The sequence below is a fragment of the Anolis carolinensis genome, chromosome 3 (assembly GCF_035594765.1).
Source record: "Anolis carolinensis isolate JA03-04 chromosome 3, rAnoCar3.1.pri, whole genome shotgun sequence".
Taxonomy (NCBI): domain Eukaryota; kingdom Metazoa; phylum Chordata; class Lepidosauria; order Squamata; family Dactyloidae; genus Anolis; species Anolis carolinensis.
The window spans coordinates 33,619,691-33,634,961 of record NC_085843.1 but is presented as its reverse complement, the minus strand read 5'-3'; the positions used below and the strand labels follow the sequence as shown (position 1 = coordinate 33,634,961).

The window sequence follows — 15,271 nt, the reverse complement described above, 5'->3', positions numbered from 1 at the left end:
CAAGGAACGGGAAGACTTGGGTTCTCATTCTGAGCTGTGAACTGTTGGCAAGTGCTCTTGGGCCCTTGTGAAGATTAAGTAGGACTGAATTCTCCACTCGTTTCTCTGAAGGGTCACCTTGGGAACAACACTGGGTTGCATCTGGTGGTGTCTCACCATTGTTTGAGATTGAGGTGGTCTCTGATGGCCACAGCCTCGTTTTATTACACACCAAAATCAAGTGTAAGTTCAAGTTGAAGTGAATATTTATGCCCTGAATTGGCTGGTAGATCACACAGAGATTGACTGATAGCATATAATAAAAGTTGCCCATATTTAATCCATGCAGTTGTGTTGTCTCATGATTTCACTGGTGGGAAAGCAAAGTAGGGTGGCAGGAGATAGCTATGTCTATACCCCCTTTAGTTTCAGAGCAGACAAATATTCAGATACATGTAAGAAAATAATACTTTCTTTTTGAAATGCAAACATATTTTCACAAACAAAATTGGGGTGAACAATTTTTAGTTGTAATTTCTGGTCTTAAATAAGAGTTTTCTTGAGAAACAAATTAAATGAAAGAAACAAAACACCACACTGAAAAAATAGCAATTAGATCAGTAAAAACCTTTGTTTGTAGTTTTGCTACATACCTCTGGCATTGTACTGACTTCATGCACTTGTCCAATGAGTTTACAGTACGACTGAAAAAGCAACAACAACTGGAAGTGCAGTTTATATAATCTCTGGCACAGTTCCAATTGCTAAAGAAATAAATTGTAAAAGGGGAAGTCATTATTAAAAAGTAACAGGCTCAATATTCTTGTCTGCTTTGGGGACAAACTGAAAATTAGCAGTTACAAAACAATGCTGGAATATTTTTTAAAAGAATATAAGGTGGAAAATTAATATATTATGCAAAGCATGTGGCATATTTGAATCAAGAATGTGCAGACCTCTTCAGTATTCATACATGTTAGTGTATCAGAGTAGGTAAGAGACCCTTCTCTGAATTAGAAAGTCTCTACATGAATAAGATGATGTTAAGACAGTAGTTCTCAACCTATGGGTCCCCAGGTGTTTTTGCCTACAACTCCTAGAAATCCCAGCCAGTTTACCAGCTGTTAGGATTTCTGGGAGTTGAAGGCCAAAACATCTGGTGACCCACAGTTTGAGAACCACTGAACTATGGGGTATTGCAGAACCCCTGTTCAGTTCATCATGAACTGTCTTAAGATAAGCTGTTCTCTCTCAACTTCAGTTATAAAAGGCAATATAAGGATAAACAGAAAAATTTCACAGGGTGATCAGAAGAATTACAGGATATATGCTCCATTTCATAAGAACACAAAACAAATACTGTTCTTTTTATCCGTATCCTTATCCTTTATTGGCTAAATCCAGTGTTAGCCCCATGCCAATTTTGCAACAGTAGAGATAGTACTAGTTTACTGAGACAACTGAATGGAGTTGGTGTTAACCATCTCTATTTTATTACATAATTGGAGTCCTAACCCATCATTCTTTCATCTCACTTTGAATGAATTCTACAATACTTTCTAAAACAAATACTATGAACATAGTTCAATCTATGGGAACTATTTCTTAAAATTAGGTCAATATGCCTAAATGTTTATATGGCATGTGCACCTCTTTTTATTGCAATTTGTCTTATTCAATGTCTCAGAACCAGTAAACTTGAAAAATCACCTATAACATTTGTAAATGAGAACTTATTGTGATGGCTCTGAATCTCAATAACAGTGTGTCATGGCAGCCCCGTATTCATTCGAAGGGAGTATTCTTTCTGGTCATTTGAAAGGAACAGATATTATTCTCTCTTATGGTATGATAATTTAAAAGCACTAAATATCCTGCTGTATCTAGATAGTATGTCTGTGTATTGAATTCATAAATAGTGCATGTAGTAATTTTGCCCTTGTAGAGAATATAGGACATTGGAATAACATACTGGAAGCCATTTATAGTACTCTCATATCAAGCATATTGTGAGGACCACTAGATGGTGTAGGAACATCAGTTGGTAACATCAATATATTCTTTCCTGATCTGGAAAGTCACTAAGGCTTGTAGTGTCAAACTTCCTTTGTTCACCCCAAGGAAGAATGCTACATATGGAGAAGGACAGATAGTAATGTAATTTGGGGATACAGGAATCCTTTGTAGATAAAGTGTTAAGGTTTTAGCTTAGGCTCCATTTCTTCACACAGAATACAATGATATAATAATATTGTTAAGCTGTGCCAGTCGTGAGTAGTGGCTTCCATAGCAGTCATATGATGAATCTGCTTTCACTTTTAGTATAAAATTTAAAGGAACTATCCAAATGCTGAACCTACTATGAGGATAGGGTTCAGCACCCTGGATAACTCCTTTAAAGTGTGAAATAATAATAATAATAATTTCTACCCTGCTTTACCTCTCTAAAAAGAGACCCAAAGCAGCTAACAATAAAAGCAAAACTAGCAGATTCATCATCTCACTGCCTTCTTACTACTAACTGTTTCTATGTCCAATTTAGTCCAGTATGGATTAATGTAATAAATTCTAACTCCATTTTTCACAGACAAAAATTAGAAATCATTTGTCTTAATATAATTACTACCCCATCTCTCTCCCTTTCAAAAAACAACAATTGCCTTGAGAATAAAAACAAAGCTCACTCAAGCTCAAATAATATTTATATAACAATTGTATGTGATTAGGTTAGACTTTATAAATAGATTAAGCTACAGCCAGACTCAAGAAACTGTGAAACAAAAAGCAATTTAAACATTACCATGGTAACCGTAATAATAATATAACCATAATCCATATACTGAGAACAATAAGAGCAAAACAGAAAGAGAAAAGGGGGAAACATGCTAAGAGTTAAAACAGTGAACTAGGGTGTGTTCGTCCATAATTCTATGGACAAAGAATATGAAAGAACTTTTAACTTACTGCAAGAGATTCCATTTGCTACACAGCAAGCATGGCACAGGAAAAAGGAAAGGAAAGAAAGTATAGTGTCAGTGTAATGCATGCAACTGGAAAAAGCACAGCCATCATTACTCATCTGTCAGCAGTATTAGCACGGCTTGTCTGTACTTGCTAAGTGATTCAGGATGTATCAACTGCACAACATGCATGGCACCAAAAGCTTAAATTTGAATAATCATGGTTCTAAAACAGTCACTGTAATCATCTAAAAAGAAGCGAGCTGTGCTGGTTCATAACAGAAATCCCATTGGGCAATATGTTTATGGGGAATCCACCAAATACAGTAGAGTCTCACTTATCTAAGCTAAACGGGCCGGCAGAAGCTTGGATAAGCAAATATCTTGGATAATAAGGAGGGATTAAGGTAAAGCCTAGTAAACATCAAATTAGGTTATGATTTTACAAATTAAGCACCAAAACATCATGTTATACAATAAGTTTGGCAGAAAAAGTAGTTTAATACGTAGTAATGTTATGTTGTAATTACTGTATTTACGAATTTAGCACCAAAATATCATGATATATTGAAAACATTGACTACAAAAATGGCTTGGATAATCCAGAAGCTTTGATAAGCGAGGCTTGGATAAGTGAGACTCTATTGTATGCAAAAAAACTGTTGCTAAGCTTTATTCATTTATACTCCTCTTTATCAGGCAAAATGTTACAAAAAGCAGCTATGGAAAATGGGAGGGAAAGAAGCTAAAGATGTTAAAATCATAAAGTCTGTATTGCAAATCTTAAAATGGGGTAAAGAAGATGCATATATTACTATTATATTATATTATATTACTATATTACTACATTGCACTGTAAGTACGGGCAAAGTATATATCTTTAACTACTGGAATATGTGTATGTGTATTCCAGTAGTTGGGTTTATTTATAGTTCTTCTATTTATAGTTCTTCTGATCCAGTCAGCATTTCTAATCTTTTACCCCATCCCTTTGAGGGGTATTGCTTTTCTGTTTTTGGTTACTTTAAATGAAAAGAATAAATTATATGATTAAATATAATTTATTCTTACAAGATAGTTCTTGCAAGGGTTAAGTGTGGGGATTATTCACTGCATCCAAATCACTACCTGAACTGAAGGGGTGAGTGGATAGAGAAGCAGCTTTGTTAGTGTTAGGAGATGACATGCTACATCTTATTCAACCATTATGGCCCTGATTCGAAATGCTTTGAGGAAGTAGCCAGCTGTGTCCTCTCTCCACCCCAAAAAGATGCAGTTACTTATGAGGATAGGCATCAAACTTGGAATCAACAGTACGAACATTTAAAATCTGGTCAAAGATGACTCTTCCCTTCACTACATACATAGGAAATTTCATCTTTTTGCACCTCCTAAACAAAGTGACTAAATATTCTGCATTCTGAAACAGCTGGTGTGCCCTGTTATAAATGTAATGAATCAAATTATCAATATCTCTGTGCCCCTAAATTGAAAGCAATGGCAGTATTGTCCTTCATATCTGAATGCAGTTGACAAACCCTGGATAACTTCACTCCTCACTCTACTAGGACATGCCTGTTATCTTGACTGAACATAGTCAAGATCTGTCTTTGTTCTGTGTCTGCAAGCTGATCCACTGGGCCTTATCACTGGGTTGTCTTGACATGATTATTCAGAGGAGGCTTGCCTCCCTGAAGCCGATAGAGTGTGACTCACACAAGGTCACCAAACAGATTTCCACAACTCAAAAGAGATATGAAATATCAGTTTGTCTAGCACTCACTAGTCACTCTGACAAGTTTATTTCACTATTATATCTGCATCTTTCCTCTGCTACCATTGAAAAGAAACCAGGTGTGTATTGTACAAAACAAAATGTTTTTAAAGCGACTCTTATCCTGAAGCACTGTTAATAGAAAATAACTGAAATCTGGAGTGGAGTACAAGAGTCATACTACAATATGACAGTTTGGCAAAGTATCAGACTAAGTTATAATTCTAAATGGGAAATTCTACTGCACCAGTCTAAGAAACAAAATTGATGACACCGTTTTGAGCCAAATTCTGTTTATTTTGTGTGTGCGTGCGTGTGTATGTATATATATATATATATGTATGTATATGTATATGTGTGTGTATATATGTATATGTATATATATATATATATATATATATGTGTGTGTGTGTGTGTGTGTGTGTGTGTGTGTATAAATATATAATGTCACAACCATCTGACCCTATGACGTAGGGAGTGAGGAGGAGAGAATAAAACCAGGTTTCAAAAAGCCATCGGAGAGCTTGGGAAAATGGAATAGTAATGGTTTCCAGGAAAGATTCCAAACATGCCAGGCCAGCTCTGGAAGTCTTAAAATAGAAAGATGAGGAGGGTGTGGAAATGTGTGTATGGTTTATCCAGCAAACCAAAAGTTGCATTCAAGCTAATGCTTTCTACTCCTGGTCATATCTCTGAATCTTTATGGAAATGTAATAGAATCTGAATTGTACTTTCAAATGTTGACAATTGTGAAAGTATCACCAGCATCACAGACTCTATTTATGCCTATTCATACAAAACAGCAAAAGCACAAGAAAAGGACACCGTGGACACAGCCACTGACTAGAGAAACAAATGCTAATGGGATAAATTCCCAAGCAATGGGAAGAGCAGACTTGAAATATGAATGGAAGAAAACAGTAAAGCACTTCAAACATCAATCAAATTATTATAGGCAGCAAAATTAGATTATTAGTAGACTTCTGTCCAGTACAGTTTCATGGAAGTAAACATTCACTTGATGCAGATTTGCTATCGGGTTTCGAAGTGCGAAAAATATTGCACAAGCCAAATCTATCATAAATCTGGACCTGGGAAAATGAATTACTGGACATTATGGACCAGAGAACTAGTATGGACTAAACACTGAACAAGAACTCTGGGAGACTAGGGTTTGAGCCATGGCAACTTACTGATTGATCTTGACCAATACATCCTCTCATCTTAAGAGAAAGGTAATGATAAACATATGCTGAAAAAATCTTGCCAAGAACATTCTAAGTCCAATATGGCTGCCATAAGTTGGCATTGACTTGAGATACATCAGAAGAGAAAAATGGCAATTTGTTTTCCCCTTTACCTTTTTACCACACTGTCATTAGGCACCATTGGCCTTCAGAAGTCACTTGCTTTTGTTTTCTAGTGATTATAGTGAGATTTTGAGGTATTTTAGAAGGGCAAGGAAAGAAATCCTTCTAGACGTACTATAAGTGCTTTCTGATAGTCTGCTCCTCCCACCAAAATAACATCATGTCAAGAGCAAGATTAGCCCTTCAAATGGCCAAATGCTGTAGGCAATGTCATTTCTTTCCATCTCGCTCCAAAAAAGTATGCTCTAGCTGCCAATGACTAACTGGATTAGTTGGAATTTGCCAAACGGATGGTCTCCTTTTTCCTTCCACTCCCTTTTGTTTGTGTAGCTTGTTAATTTCCTCACATGAAGGCCTAAGTTTCATTTCTTCACTGAAATGAGTTGATTTGGGAAACATTTGTTTGAAAAGTGTGACTATAAAAAAATTGAGAGAGGTTGTGTAATGCAAATCATGTGACTTTCTATTACAGTTAAGAACTAAGTCTGGCTTAATGGCCAGTCTCTTGTCTAATTAGGATTCAGTCATATGCAGCTTTCAGTGATTTAAGATATAGATGATGTGGTCCTCTAAACAATTGCAAATGCATAATATCACACGGAACATGGAAAGGATGGCTATTTAATTATTGTAAGATGTTGAATTGTAAATCTCTGGTGCCGCTGGAGTTTATTACTTTTATAGTTATGCATAAAGTTTTATGCAGTTAGCATGCAACGAATACACTCACAAAACTTTAAGTCTGATAGGATTAATCAAACGACATGTATTATCAAATACAGAATTCCATGGAAAGCTATTTGTCAGTGTTTGCATTATATGCATACAGAATAATAAGAGTTGGAAAAGACCATATGGACAATCTAATCTGTACCCCTGCCAGGCAGGAAAAGCACAATCAAAGTACCCCCGACAGATGGCCATACAGTCTCTGTTTAAAAACTTTAAAAGGAAGGAGCTTCCACCACACTCGGATGCAGAGAGTTCCACTGCTGAATAGCTCTTACTGTCAGAAAGTTATTTCTAATGTTCAGGTGGACTCTCCTTTCTTGTAATTTGAACCCATTGCTCTGAGTCCTAGTTTCCATGGCAGCAGAAAACAAGCCTGCTCCTTCTTCCTTATGACGTCCTTTCAAATCCTCTCAACCTTCTCTTCTTCAGGTTAAACATACCCGGCTCTTTAAGACGTTCCTCATAGGGCATGGTCTCCAGACCTTTGATCGTTTTAGTTGCCCTCCTCTGGATCATTTTAGTTGCCCTTCCATCAATTCTGGTTGTTTTCCACTTCTCCTATTTTTTTCTCCTTACTAGTTCTGTTTCCAATTATGTGTCGGTATCTCACTTTTAAGAAACTCCTATAAATCATTAACTCCCTTCTTTTTTATTGTTCCTCTCCATGGAATCACACTCAGTATTTCCTTAAATTTCCTGAAGTCAGCTCTCCTAAAGTCTAGAATGTATGTTTGACTTCTCTTTGGGCCCTTCAGAGAGGACCCAAAATGTGGGCTCTGTCAGACTTTTACTGGAGGTGTCTAAACGATGCCTCCAGTAAAAAAGGATTAATTCGAGAAAACCCTGCTTTGTCCCAAAATAATTTGATAGCCCATTAGATACCCCTTCCTGAAAGGCCCAGGTCTACTGGGGTATGTGTCCTGTGGGGACTGACATATGTGTAGTCTCATATGGGATGGCATGCAGATACCCACCCAGGAAAGACCAGGTTTTGGGGGGAGGTGTAGGGACTTAAATTGGCTTTAAAGTGGGTTTAAGCCCTGTCTGGAAGCACCCCTAATCTCACCCTTCCTTTGTATCAAAAACTGCAGGAGCACAAAGTCACTCCCACTTAAGGATCCAACCACTTCCACTTAATTGACCAGATCCTCAGTGTTGGTTAGCTGAATCCCCTTGTTGCCTCTTCTACCTTCTGGACAATAAAATGGTCTACAAGGCAAGTGAGGAATTTATTTGACTTTGTACTCTTGGCAATATTTGTTTTTCAATGAATATTAGAGTAGTTGAAATCCCCCATTACTTCTATATCTCTTCTTTCTGCATGTTTGGTCATCTGGTAAAGGAAGGCTTCATCCAGTTCTTCCATCTGTCTTGGAGGTCTGTAGTAGACCCCCATAACTACATCTTTTTCAGTCCTTGTTCCCTTAATTCTTATCTAGATACTCTCAACCTGGTTTCCAGGATTGAAGTCTTGCATCTTTTCACACATGTAAATATTTCTGACATATAATGTTATTCCACCTCCTCTCCTGTTTGGTCTATTTCTCTGTTTTGTTGTGCTAGGAGTTCCAGCTCATCTTGTTTATTTCCTAGGCTCTGGGCATTAGTGTAAAGACATTACGCCCATGAGACACTCCCTCTTAGCTGTTTGTTTGAGATTATTGTCCCCTCGCTGCTTGGTACTTATGTTTGTTCAACTCTCTCTTTAGCCTTTTGTCTGTTCACTCCAGGCCTTGATAAACTACTGTTCCCAATGATAATGTCATACATCTTAACGTTTTCTTGCATACACTGAAATACTATTTGAGTAATTACAATCTTACAGAATATAAAAACACATAATAATTAGCCATTAAATTTAGCTTTTTCAAATCATCAACAGCAATGAAGAATTAAAGGCTTTCTGGAAAAAGTTTGAATATCCAGAAAAGATGGCATTGGAAGGTTTCCTTGATGGTATTATAAATGAAAACTGTCTTACTTGACACGGCAAAAAGCAGGAAAATCCAGTTTTAGACCAGGAATATATTGTAGGTCAAATGGCATAGTATGCTTCAAATGGTCATGTTCAATGATGAATACATGGTTTGACAGGGACCAAAAAAATGACCCTTACATTTTTTTTTCTATGCATGTGTAGTCAAAAGCAAGTCCAGCTGAGTTCATGCTGACTTACTTTCAGGAAACGGCATAGGCAATGAAGGGTAAATAAGTATGTGTCCTCTATTTTTCAAGTACCAAATTATATTGATAATGACTTCCTCCACACCAAGAGATAACATTTTCCCATCATTAGTGAAATTATTTGTTTTTGAGTGTAATTAGGTGGTGTACGTTTTTTAAAAATATAGTGCTCAATATAATTCACAGCTTGAATTATATTGAGTAAGAGGAGCTTGTAGAGAAGCTTCCATTAATTGACTTGCTTATTGAGTTGGGTTTCACTTATGGAGAGGATGCTGTGTGGGAATAAGAATCCTTCCAGGAAAACAGGTGCAGTGCCTGTTAAATGATAGGGTCTATGTTTTTATCTACCATATTTTTGGCATATAAGATGACTTTTTAATCCAGGAAAATCTTCTCAAAAGTAGGGGTTCGTCTCATAAGCCGGGTGCAGAAATTTCCTTTCCGCTTCAGCGGCTCTGGCTGGACTTTCTCCATCAAAAAACACTCGCCCTGGACTGCTGGAATTGCCTTGGCTGGCGGAGTCAAGTTGCCCTCGCTTTGGCTGAAGATGCTGGAGAAGAGGGTAGCTTCCCCACTCAGGCAGGGGTCTGCTTTGGGGAGGAAGCCCTTCTCCTGCTCAGCTCATTTGTGAGGCGACGTGGGGTGTTGTGGGAGGCGAAACACACGGAGGGACCTCGTAAGACCTACACAGGAGCAAACCTAGGGGTCCTTGGGAGTGTTTTGGAAATCAGTTTCTTCAAATATCAGGGAGGGAAGGGAGCTTCTTACCTCCCAATCCCCACAAATCCCAAATACTTCCACCACTTCAGGAATTCCCATGGCCTTTTGCAGTTGTTTGATTCAGTCTTAGGGTATTTCCCCTCCTCAAACTGAATCAGTCTTAGGTCACTTCTACACTGCCATATAAAATCTAGATTACTGCTTTGAACTTGATTATATGGCCATGTAGGCTCATATAATCTAGTTCAAAGCAAATAATGCGGATTATTTGCTTTGAAAATCTGAATTATATGGCAGTGTAGCAGGGGTCAGAGGGTCTCTTTTTGATTCTGGATCAGTCTTGGGGTCTGTTTTCAGTCTCCTTCCACACAGCCATATAACCCAGAATATCAAGGCAGGAAATCCCACAATATCTGCTTTGAACTAGGTTATCTGAGTCCACACTGCCATATATTCCAAAGTGGAAAAGTTTAATCCACTTGCGCTGTTTTATGTTTACATGTTTGATGACAAACGGCCCTATGTTTATAAGTGACAGTTTTCCTGCTAAGTACCTGCATGTCATAAGCATTTGAATTAAAATTACCATATTGAAATCAACTGTGATTTAAAAAAAATTATTTGGTGTGTGTTGGAAGAGGGGTAGTCTTATGCGGCGAGTATATCCCAAACTCTATATTTTAACTGGAAAAGTTGGGGGTTATCTTATACGCCCAGTTATCTTATACACCGGAAAATACGGTAATCAAATGGCTGCAGTGTTAGCTTTAATAGCACCTGTAATGAAGTGTGATTTTTTTAGTTTACAGATGCCATGTTTAATTGTTTTTAAAGAGTCAGTATTTCAGTTACTCTGCTCTCATGAGTGGTTGCCATGGAGAAGGGGGCGGAGCCAACTGCGTTTAGCTGAAGAGAGAGTAGAATTTGGAGGAAAACTCAGTCTGTGGTCAGAGAACCACAGGGAAGGTTGATTTTAGAGTCTGTGTTCTTATGACACACAGAGAAGACTGAATCTCAGCAAAGGGATCAGGGTGGCTCAAATGTTTGATTTTGAGTCATTTTAAAAATAAGTTTGGTGACTTATTTTAAGTAGTCTGTGCCCTGGTAAGGTACAGGGAAGTCTGATTCTCAGTTGAGGGGATCAGGGAGACTCAAGAGTTTGAGCCATTTTAAAAATACGTTTGGTGACTTATTTTAAGGTAACCTGTTTCCAGATAAGGAACAGATAGGCTGTGATTGTAATTCACAGGGTGACTGTAGGTTAAAGCAGAAGAGAGAAAGAAGTGGCATTTTAAAGTTTGAAACACCTCAATATAGCATTGCAACTGTTAATCTAAGTGCCTCAAACAAGAAGAAAAGTTATTGTAACCATTAAGCTTGTGCCTGAATAAATGTGTTATTATTCCTTCAAACATCTCAGTCTCTGTCATATATACACATTAAGAATAAACAACAAGAAGAAAGAAAAATAAAATTTAAAAGTCTCCTCACTAAGTAGCTAGTGGCTACGTATTCCTATAGTGTTGGCAAGAATTGATGATCCCTTTGACATCTTGTGGCCGCATTATAAACATCTTTACCTCTGGTGGCAGCGTAAATAAATATCTTTAATAACTGGTGGCAGCGGATATAACAACAATAATATAATATATAATTAAAAACAACCTCCATCTCCACATCTCCACAATTGGTGTCAGAGGTGGGATTAAAAAGTTTTCCCCCCTGCCTGAAAGAACCTCAGTCATTCTTAGATCGTTACAAATTGGTGGCAGCGGTGGGATTTCAAAAAGATTCCCCCCTTTCTGACATCTTTACAGCACCTATGCCCAGGGCCGGCCGGAGATATTTTTTTATGTAAAGCGGGGGTGCTGAAAAGCGCCCCCGCCACCGGCGCCCTGGCCCCGCCCAGCGTGCCCTGGCCCCGCCTCCCACGCTGCGTGGGAGGCGGGGCCAGGGCGAATAGTGAGGGGGCGGGGCCAGAGTTGGCCCCGCCCCCCGTGCCCTGGCCCCGCCTCCCACGCAGCGTGGGAGGCGGGGCCAGGGCACGCTGGGCGGGGGGGCGGGGCCAGAGTTGGCCCCGCCTCCCACGCTACCCCCGCTCGCCCGTCTGGCCTTTTGTAGCAGGCCAGACTCAGTCTGGCCTGCTACACAAGGCCAGACGGGCGAGCGGGGGTAACGTGGGAGGCGGGGCCAGCTCTGACGCCGCTCCCCCCCCCCCGCCCAGCGTGCCTTGGCCCTGCCTCCCACGCAGCGTGGGAGGCGGGGCCAGGGCACGCTGGGCGGGGGGGGGCGGCGTCAGAGCTGGCCCCGCCTCCCACGTTACCCCCGCTCGCCCGTCTGGCCTTGTGTAGCAGGCCAGACTTAGCGGAGGTTCCTCCAGGCCGCAATCGCGGCCTGGAGAAACCTCCGCTGAGTCTGGCCTGCTACAAAAGGCCAGACGGGCGAGCGGGAGTAGCGTGGGAGGCGGGGCCAGCTCTGACGCCGCTCCCCCCCCCCCGCCCAGCGTGCCTTGGCCCCGCCTCCCACGCTGCGTGGGAGGCAGGGCCAAGGCACGCTGGGCGGGGGGGGGGGAGCGGCGTCAGAGCTGGCCCCGCCTCCCACGCTACTCCCGCTCGCCCGTCTGGCCTTTTCTAGCAGGCCAGACGGGCCAGGGCGCACTGGGCGGGAGGCGGGGCACCGTCAGGGCGGTGCCCCGCCTCCCGCCCAGCCTGACGGCGCCCCCCCGGGCCTGCGCCCGAGGCGGCGGCGTCAGCTGCCGCATGAGTGGGGCCGGCCCTGCCTATGCCTCAAGCTACAAATCCATATCTTACAGGCACAACTCTGCAATGGCAAATCCTACTGCACCATTTCTTTGGCAATATGGGTAGGTATTTTCTTGAAATGCAAGGCTCTTTGAATTGAAACTAGTGTTTCTTTTCTTTATTAACATCAAGGCACAAATAAAATAGTGCATACAATGCACAAAGGTTTGTGGCATAATACATTTGCTAATCTTTAAATTCTCAGAAGACTCCTTTTAGTTGAAACCAGTTCACTTAATAATCAATTGATCTACTAGTTTCCTGTTTCAGTCATTAAGACGAATAGAAACATCAGCTTTTAATGCACAATTGCTCTTTTATAGACTAACAGAAGTTTAATACATTTGTGATTCTTTAGATATTGTTGAATGACAGTTCCCATTCTCCCTAATTATTAGCTGGAGATGAGGAGAACTACAATCTAACAGTTTCAGGAAAACCACTGGACTTTTTACCCTTCCTCCTCCAAAATCTATACCAAACAAGGGAGGGAAAATTTACCCAGCAATATTGTTATGATTGATTCAGTACAGAGTAAACAAAGCCAAAATGCAGAGGAAAAGATCTAAGGCCTGGTGCAAAGACATTGGAGCTGTTTATGAAAACTTTCCCTTCATCCTGTGTTATGCCAACTGACAAAACCAGGAGGAGGAGAACAAGTGTAAAAGGGTAAAAACAGATGATACAGGGAAGCAAGGCAATAGGCAATTTTTAAGAGGCGCAAAACCCAAGAGAATAGTACACTCAAAGAATTATGAAGAACAATAATGAAAAACATACAAAGCCATAAAATAAAATAAAATAAAATAAAATAAAATAAAATAAACCTATTTCTTACAATGCCCACACACAATATGGAGTAACTAAAAAGCATCTCCATATACCAAGGTCAAAGTGAAAGGGCTTCTAGGTGAACCAAATCCATTAATTTAGGGATACCTTACTACTTTTTTACTAAAGAGCAGAAGAGAAGTGCCCTTTATGTGGGTCCTAAAAATCTGTACTGTATACTGTACTTTATTTGGAAATGTTAGAGAGTAATGAGGAAAGTACAGAACCTATTTAATATTAAATAGCAAGCTTGCTATGATATTATGTACATTGCATCTAGGGTCTGAAACCAATGTATGAAACCTTTCTTCTAGTTAAAATAATACAATTTTTGTTAAGTGTATAAATAACAGAACAAATCATTTATCACCTTTTCCTCTGAGTCTCCTGGCTGACAAGTGATGACACCATCTCTTGAACCTCCAGCAAATGTTGCCTTGCAGTTTGCCAGCCACTGGTTTGAGGAAAAAGGGATAAAAAAGGACATCGGAATCACAACCAGAAAAATGCTTTCAAGTCTCATCTGGATTACTTAGAAAAAGTCACATTTCATCATGTTTTTGAGACACTGGTGAGTAGGATTTTGTTAAAACAAAATCACAAAATGCTGATTTCCAAGTAAGTATACATCTTATTAAAATATATGAATGAATATACTAAATTATTGGATGAGATTAAAGAGTAAATAATGAAAATTTAAGCGAATTAATGCAACTTTTCTCAGAAAGAAATCTTACAAGGTTCCACTACTACTTAGTGCTCAAAATTCCAGCGTAGGTTTATTTTAATTCTTACCCTATGAGATACATAATATGAAAACAAAGATAATACAATGTTTTAATACTATAAAGAATTTCACACCTGGCTAGAAAAAAAGGTAATAGAGTGTATAATTCCCTTACTTGTAAGGTTAGAAACATTAAAGGTGCTTTGGCACTATTATGAATATAGATGAAATACAGGCAGTCCCCACGTTAAAAACAAGATAGGTTCTGTAAGTTTGTTCTTAAGCTGAATTTGTATAAAGTCAGAATAGATAAATTTTCAAATGTAACTCCAGCCATATCTCAGGGCTGTATATATGTGTGTGTGTGTGTGTCTGTATAAGCTTTGGATGGCACCCCTGTGGTGTTTGTTTTGCTGTCTGTGCCCCGTCCAGAAGATTTCACCTCATTTTCTGTCCCTGAGAAAATTGGATTTTGAAAAAAATGGCTTGTTGTAGAGACAAGGATTGATGGGAAAGCTTCAGTGGAGACACCTTTTCCTCATGATAATGCTTTCAGGAGTGAATTTCCCTTCTGAAGGTGGATTTCTCTCACTTCCTATTGTCTCACCCTTGTTCTTAACTATGAGTCATTTGTAAGTCAGATGTTTGTAACTCGAAGGCCTGTACATTAAAGAACACATACTTACTGTAAGTGTTGCTTCTTTTCTGTTGTTATATGTGTCCAAATATTCTTGGAGTTCCAAAACACTAAATTTTAATTTCTCAAGAAGTCCACATGAAAGAAGCTGAAAACATACAATACAGGCATAGTAGTGAGCATTGCTTATTTATTTGTATATATCTATTAATATATTTATATTGTGCGCTTATCTCAGGGCTGTACAATAAAATCAGATATATTTAAGCAGCGAGTAATAACATTTAAAAAATGTAACTAGTTAAAAAGACAAATTAAAAGAATTAAAATAACTGAAAACAAATTAAAACCATGTACATGCAAAGGTTTACATAAAATAAATTAGACTTCAACAGATAACCATGTTTTCACTTATTTATTTTATTTACTTCATTTGTATACTGCTTCCCCCCTCCCCCAAACGGGGACTCAAACTTGGCGCCTGATCAGCAATAGCAATGTTGGCACCAACAGGAGCTCCAAAGGGAAGGTGTTCCATAACTGGGGTATCACA

The 15,271-nt window shown here is 39.3% G+C and overlaps 1 protein-coding gene across 7 annotated transcripts in view; it reads right to left on the bottom strand.

Annotated features, from left to right (window-relative positions):
* The window catches only part of fry (FRY microtubule binding protein), a 286,727-nt gene that overhangs the window by 5,368 nt on the left and 266,088 nt on the right, over positions 1-15,271 (bottom strand). For 4 of the 7 annotated variants that reach the window (XM_008107925.3, XM_008107919.3, XM_008107922.3 and 1 more), the window contains 4 exons: positions 14,768-14,866; positions 13,725-13,808; positions 2,944-2,961; positions 633-743 (listed from right to left, as the gene is read on the bottom strand). In XM_008107925.3, coding sequence (XP_008106132.1) covers positions 633-743; positions 2,944-2,961; positions 13,725-13,808; positions 14,768-14,866 — 312 coding nt within the window. The remainder of the gene's footprint in view (positions 1-632; positions 744-2,943; positions 2,962-13,724; positions 13,809-14,767; positions 14,867-15,271) is intronic. The other 3 variants (XM_008107921.3, XM_062974702.1, XM_003219162.4) reach the window with 1 other exon arrangement.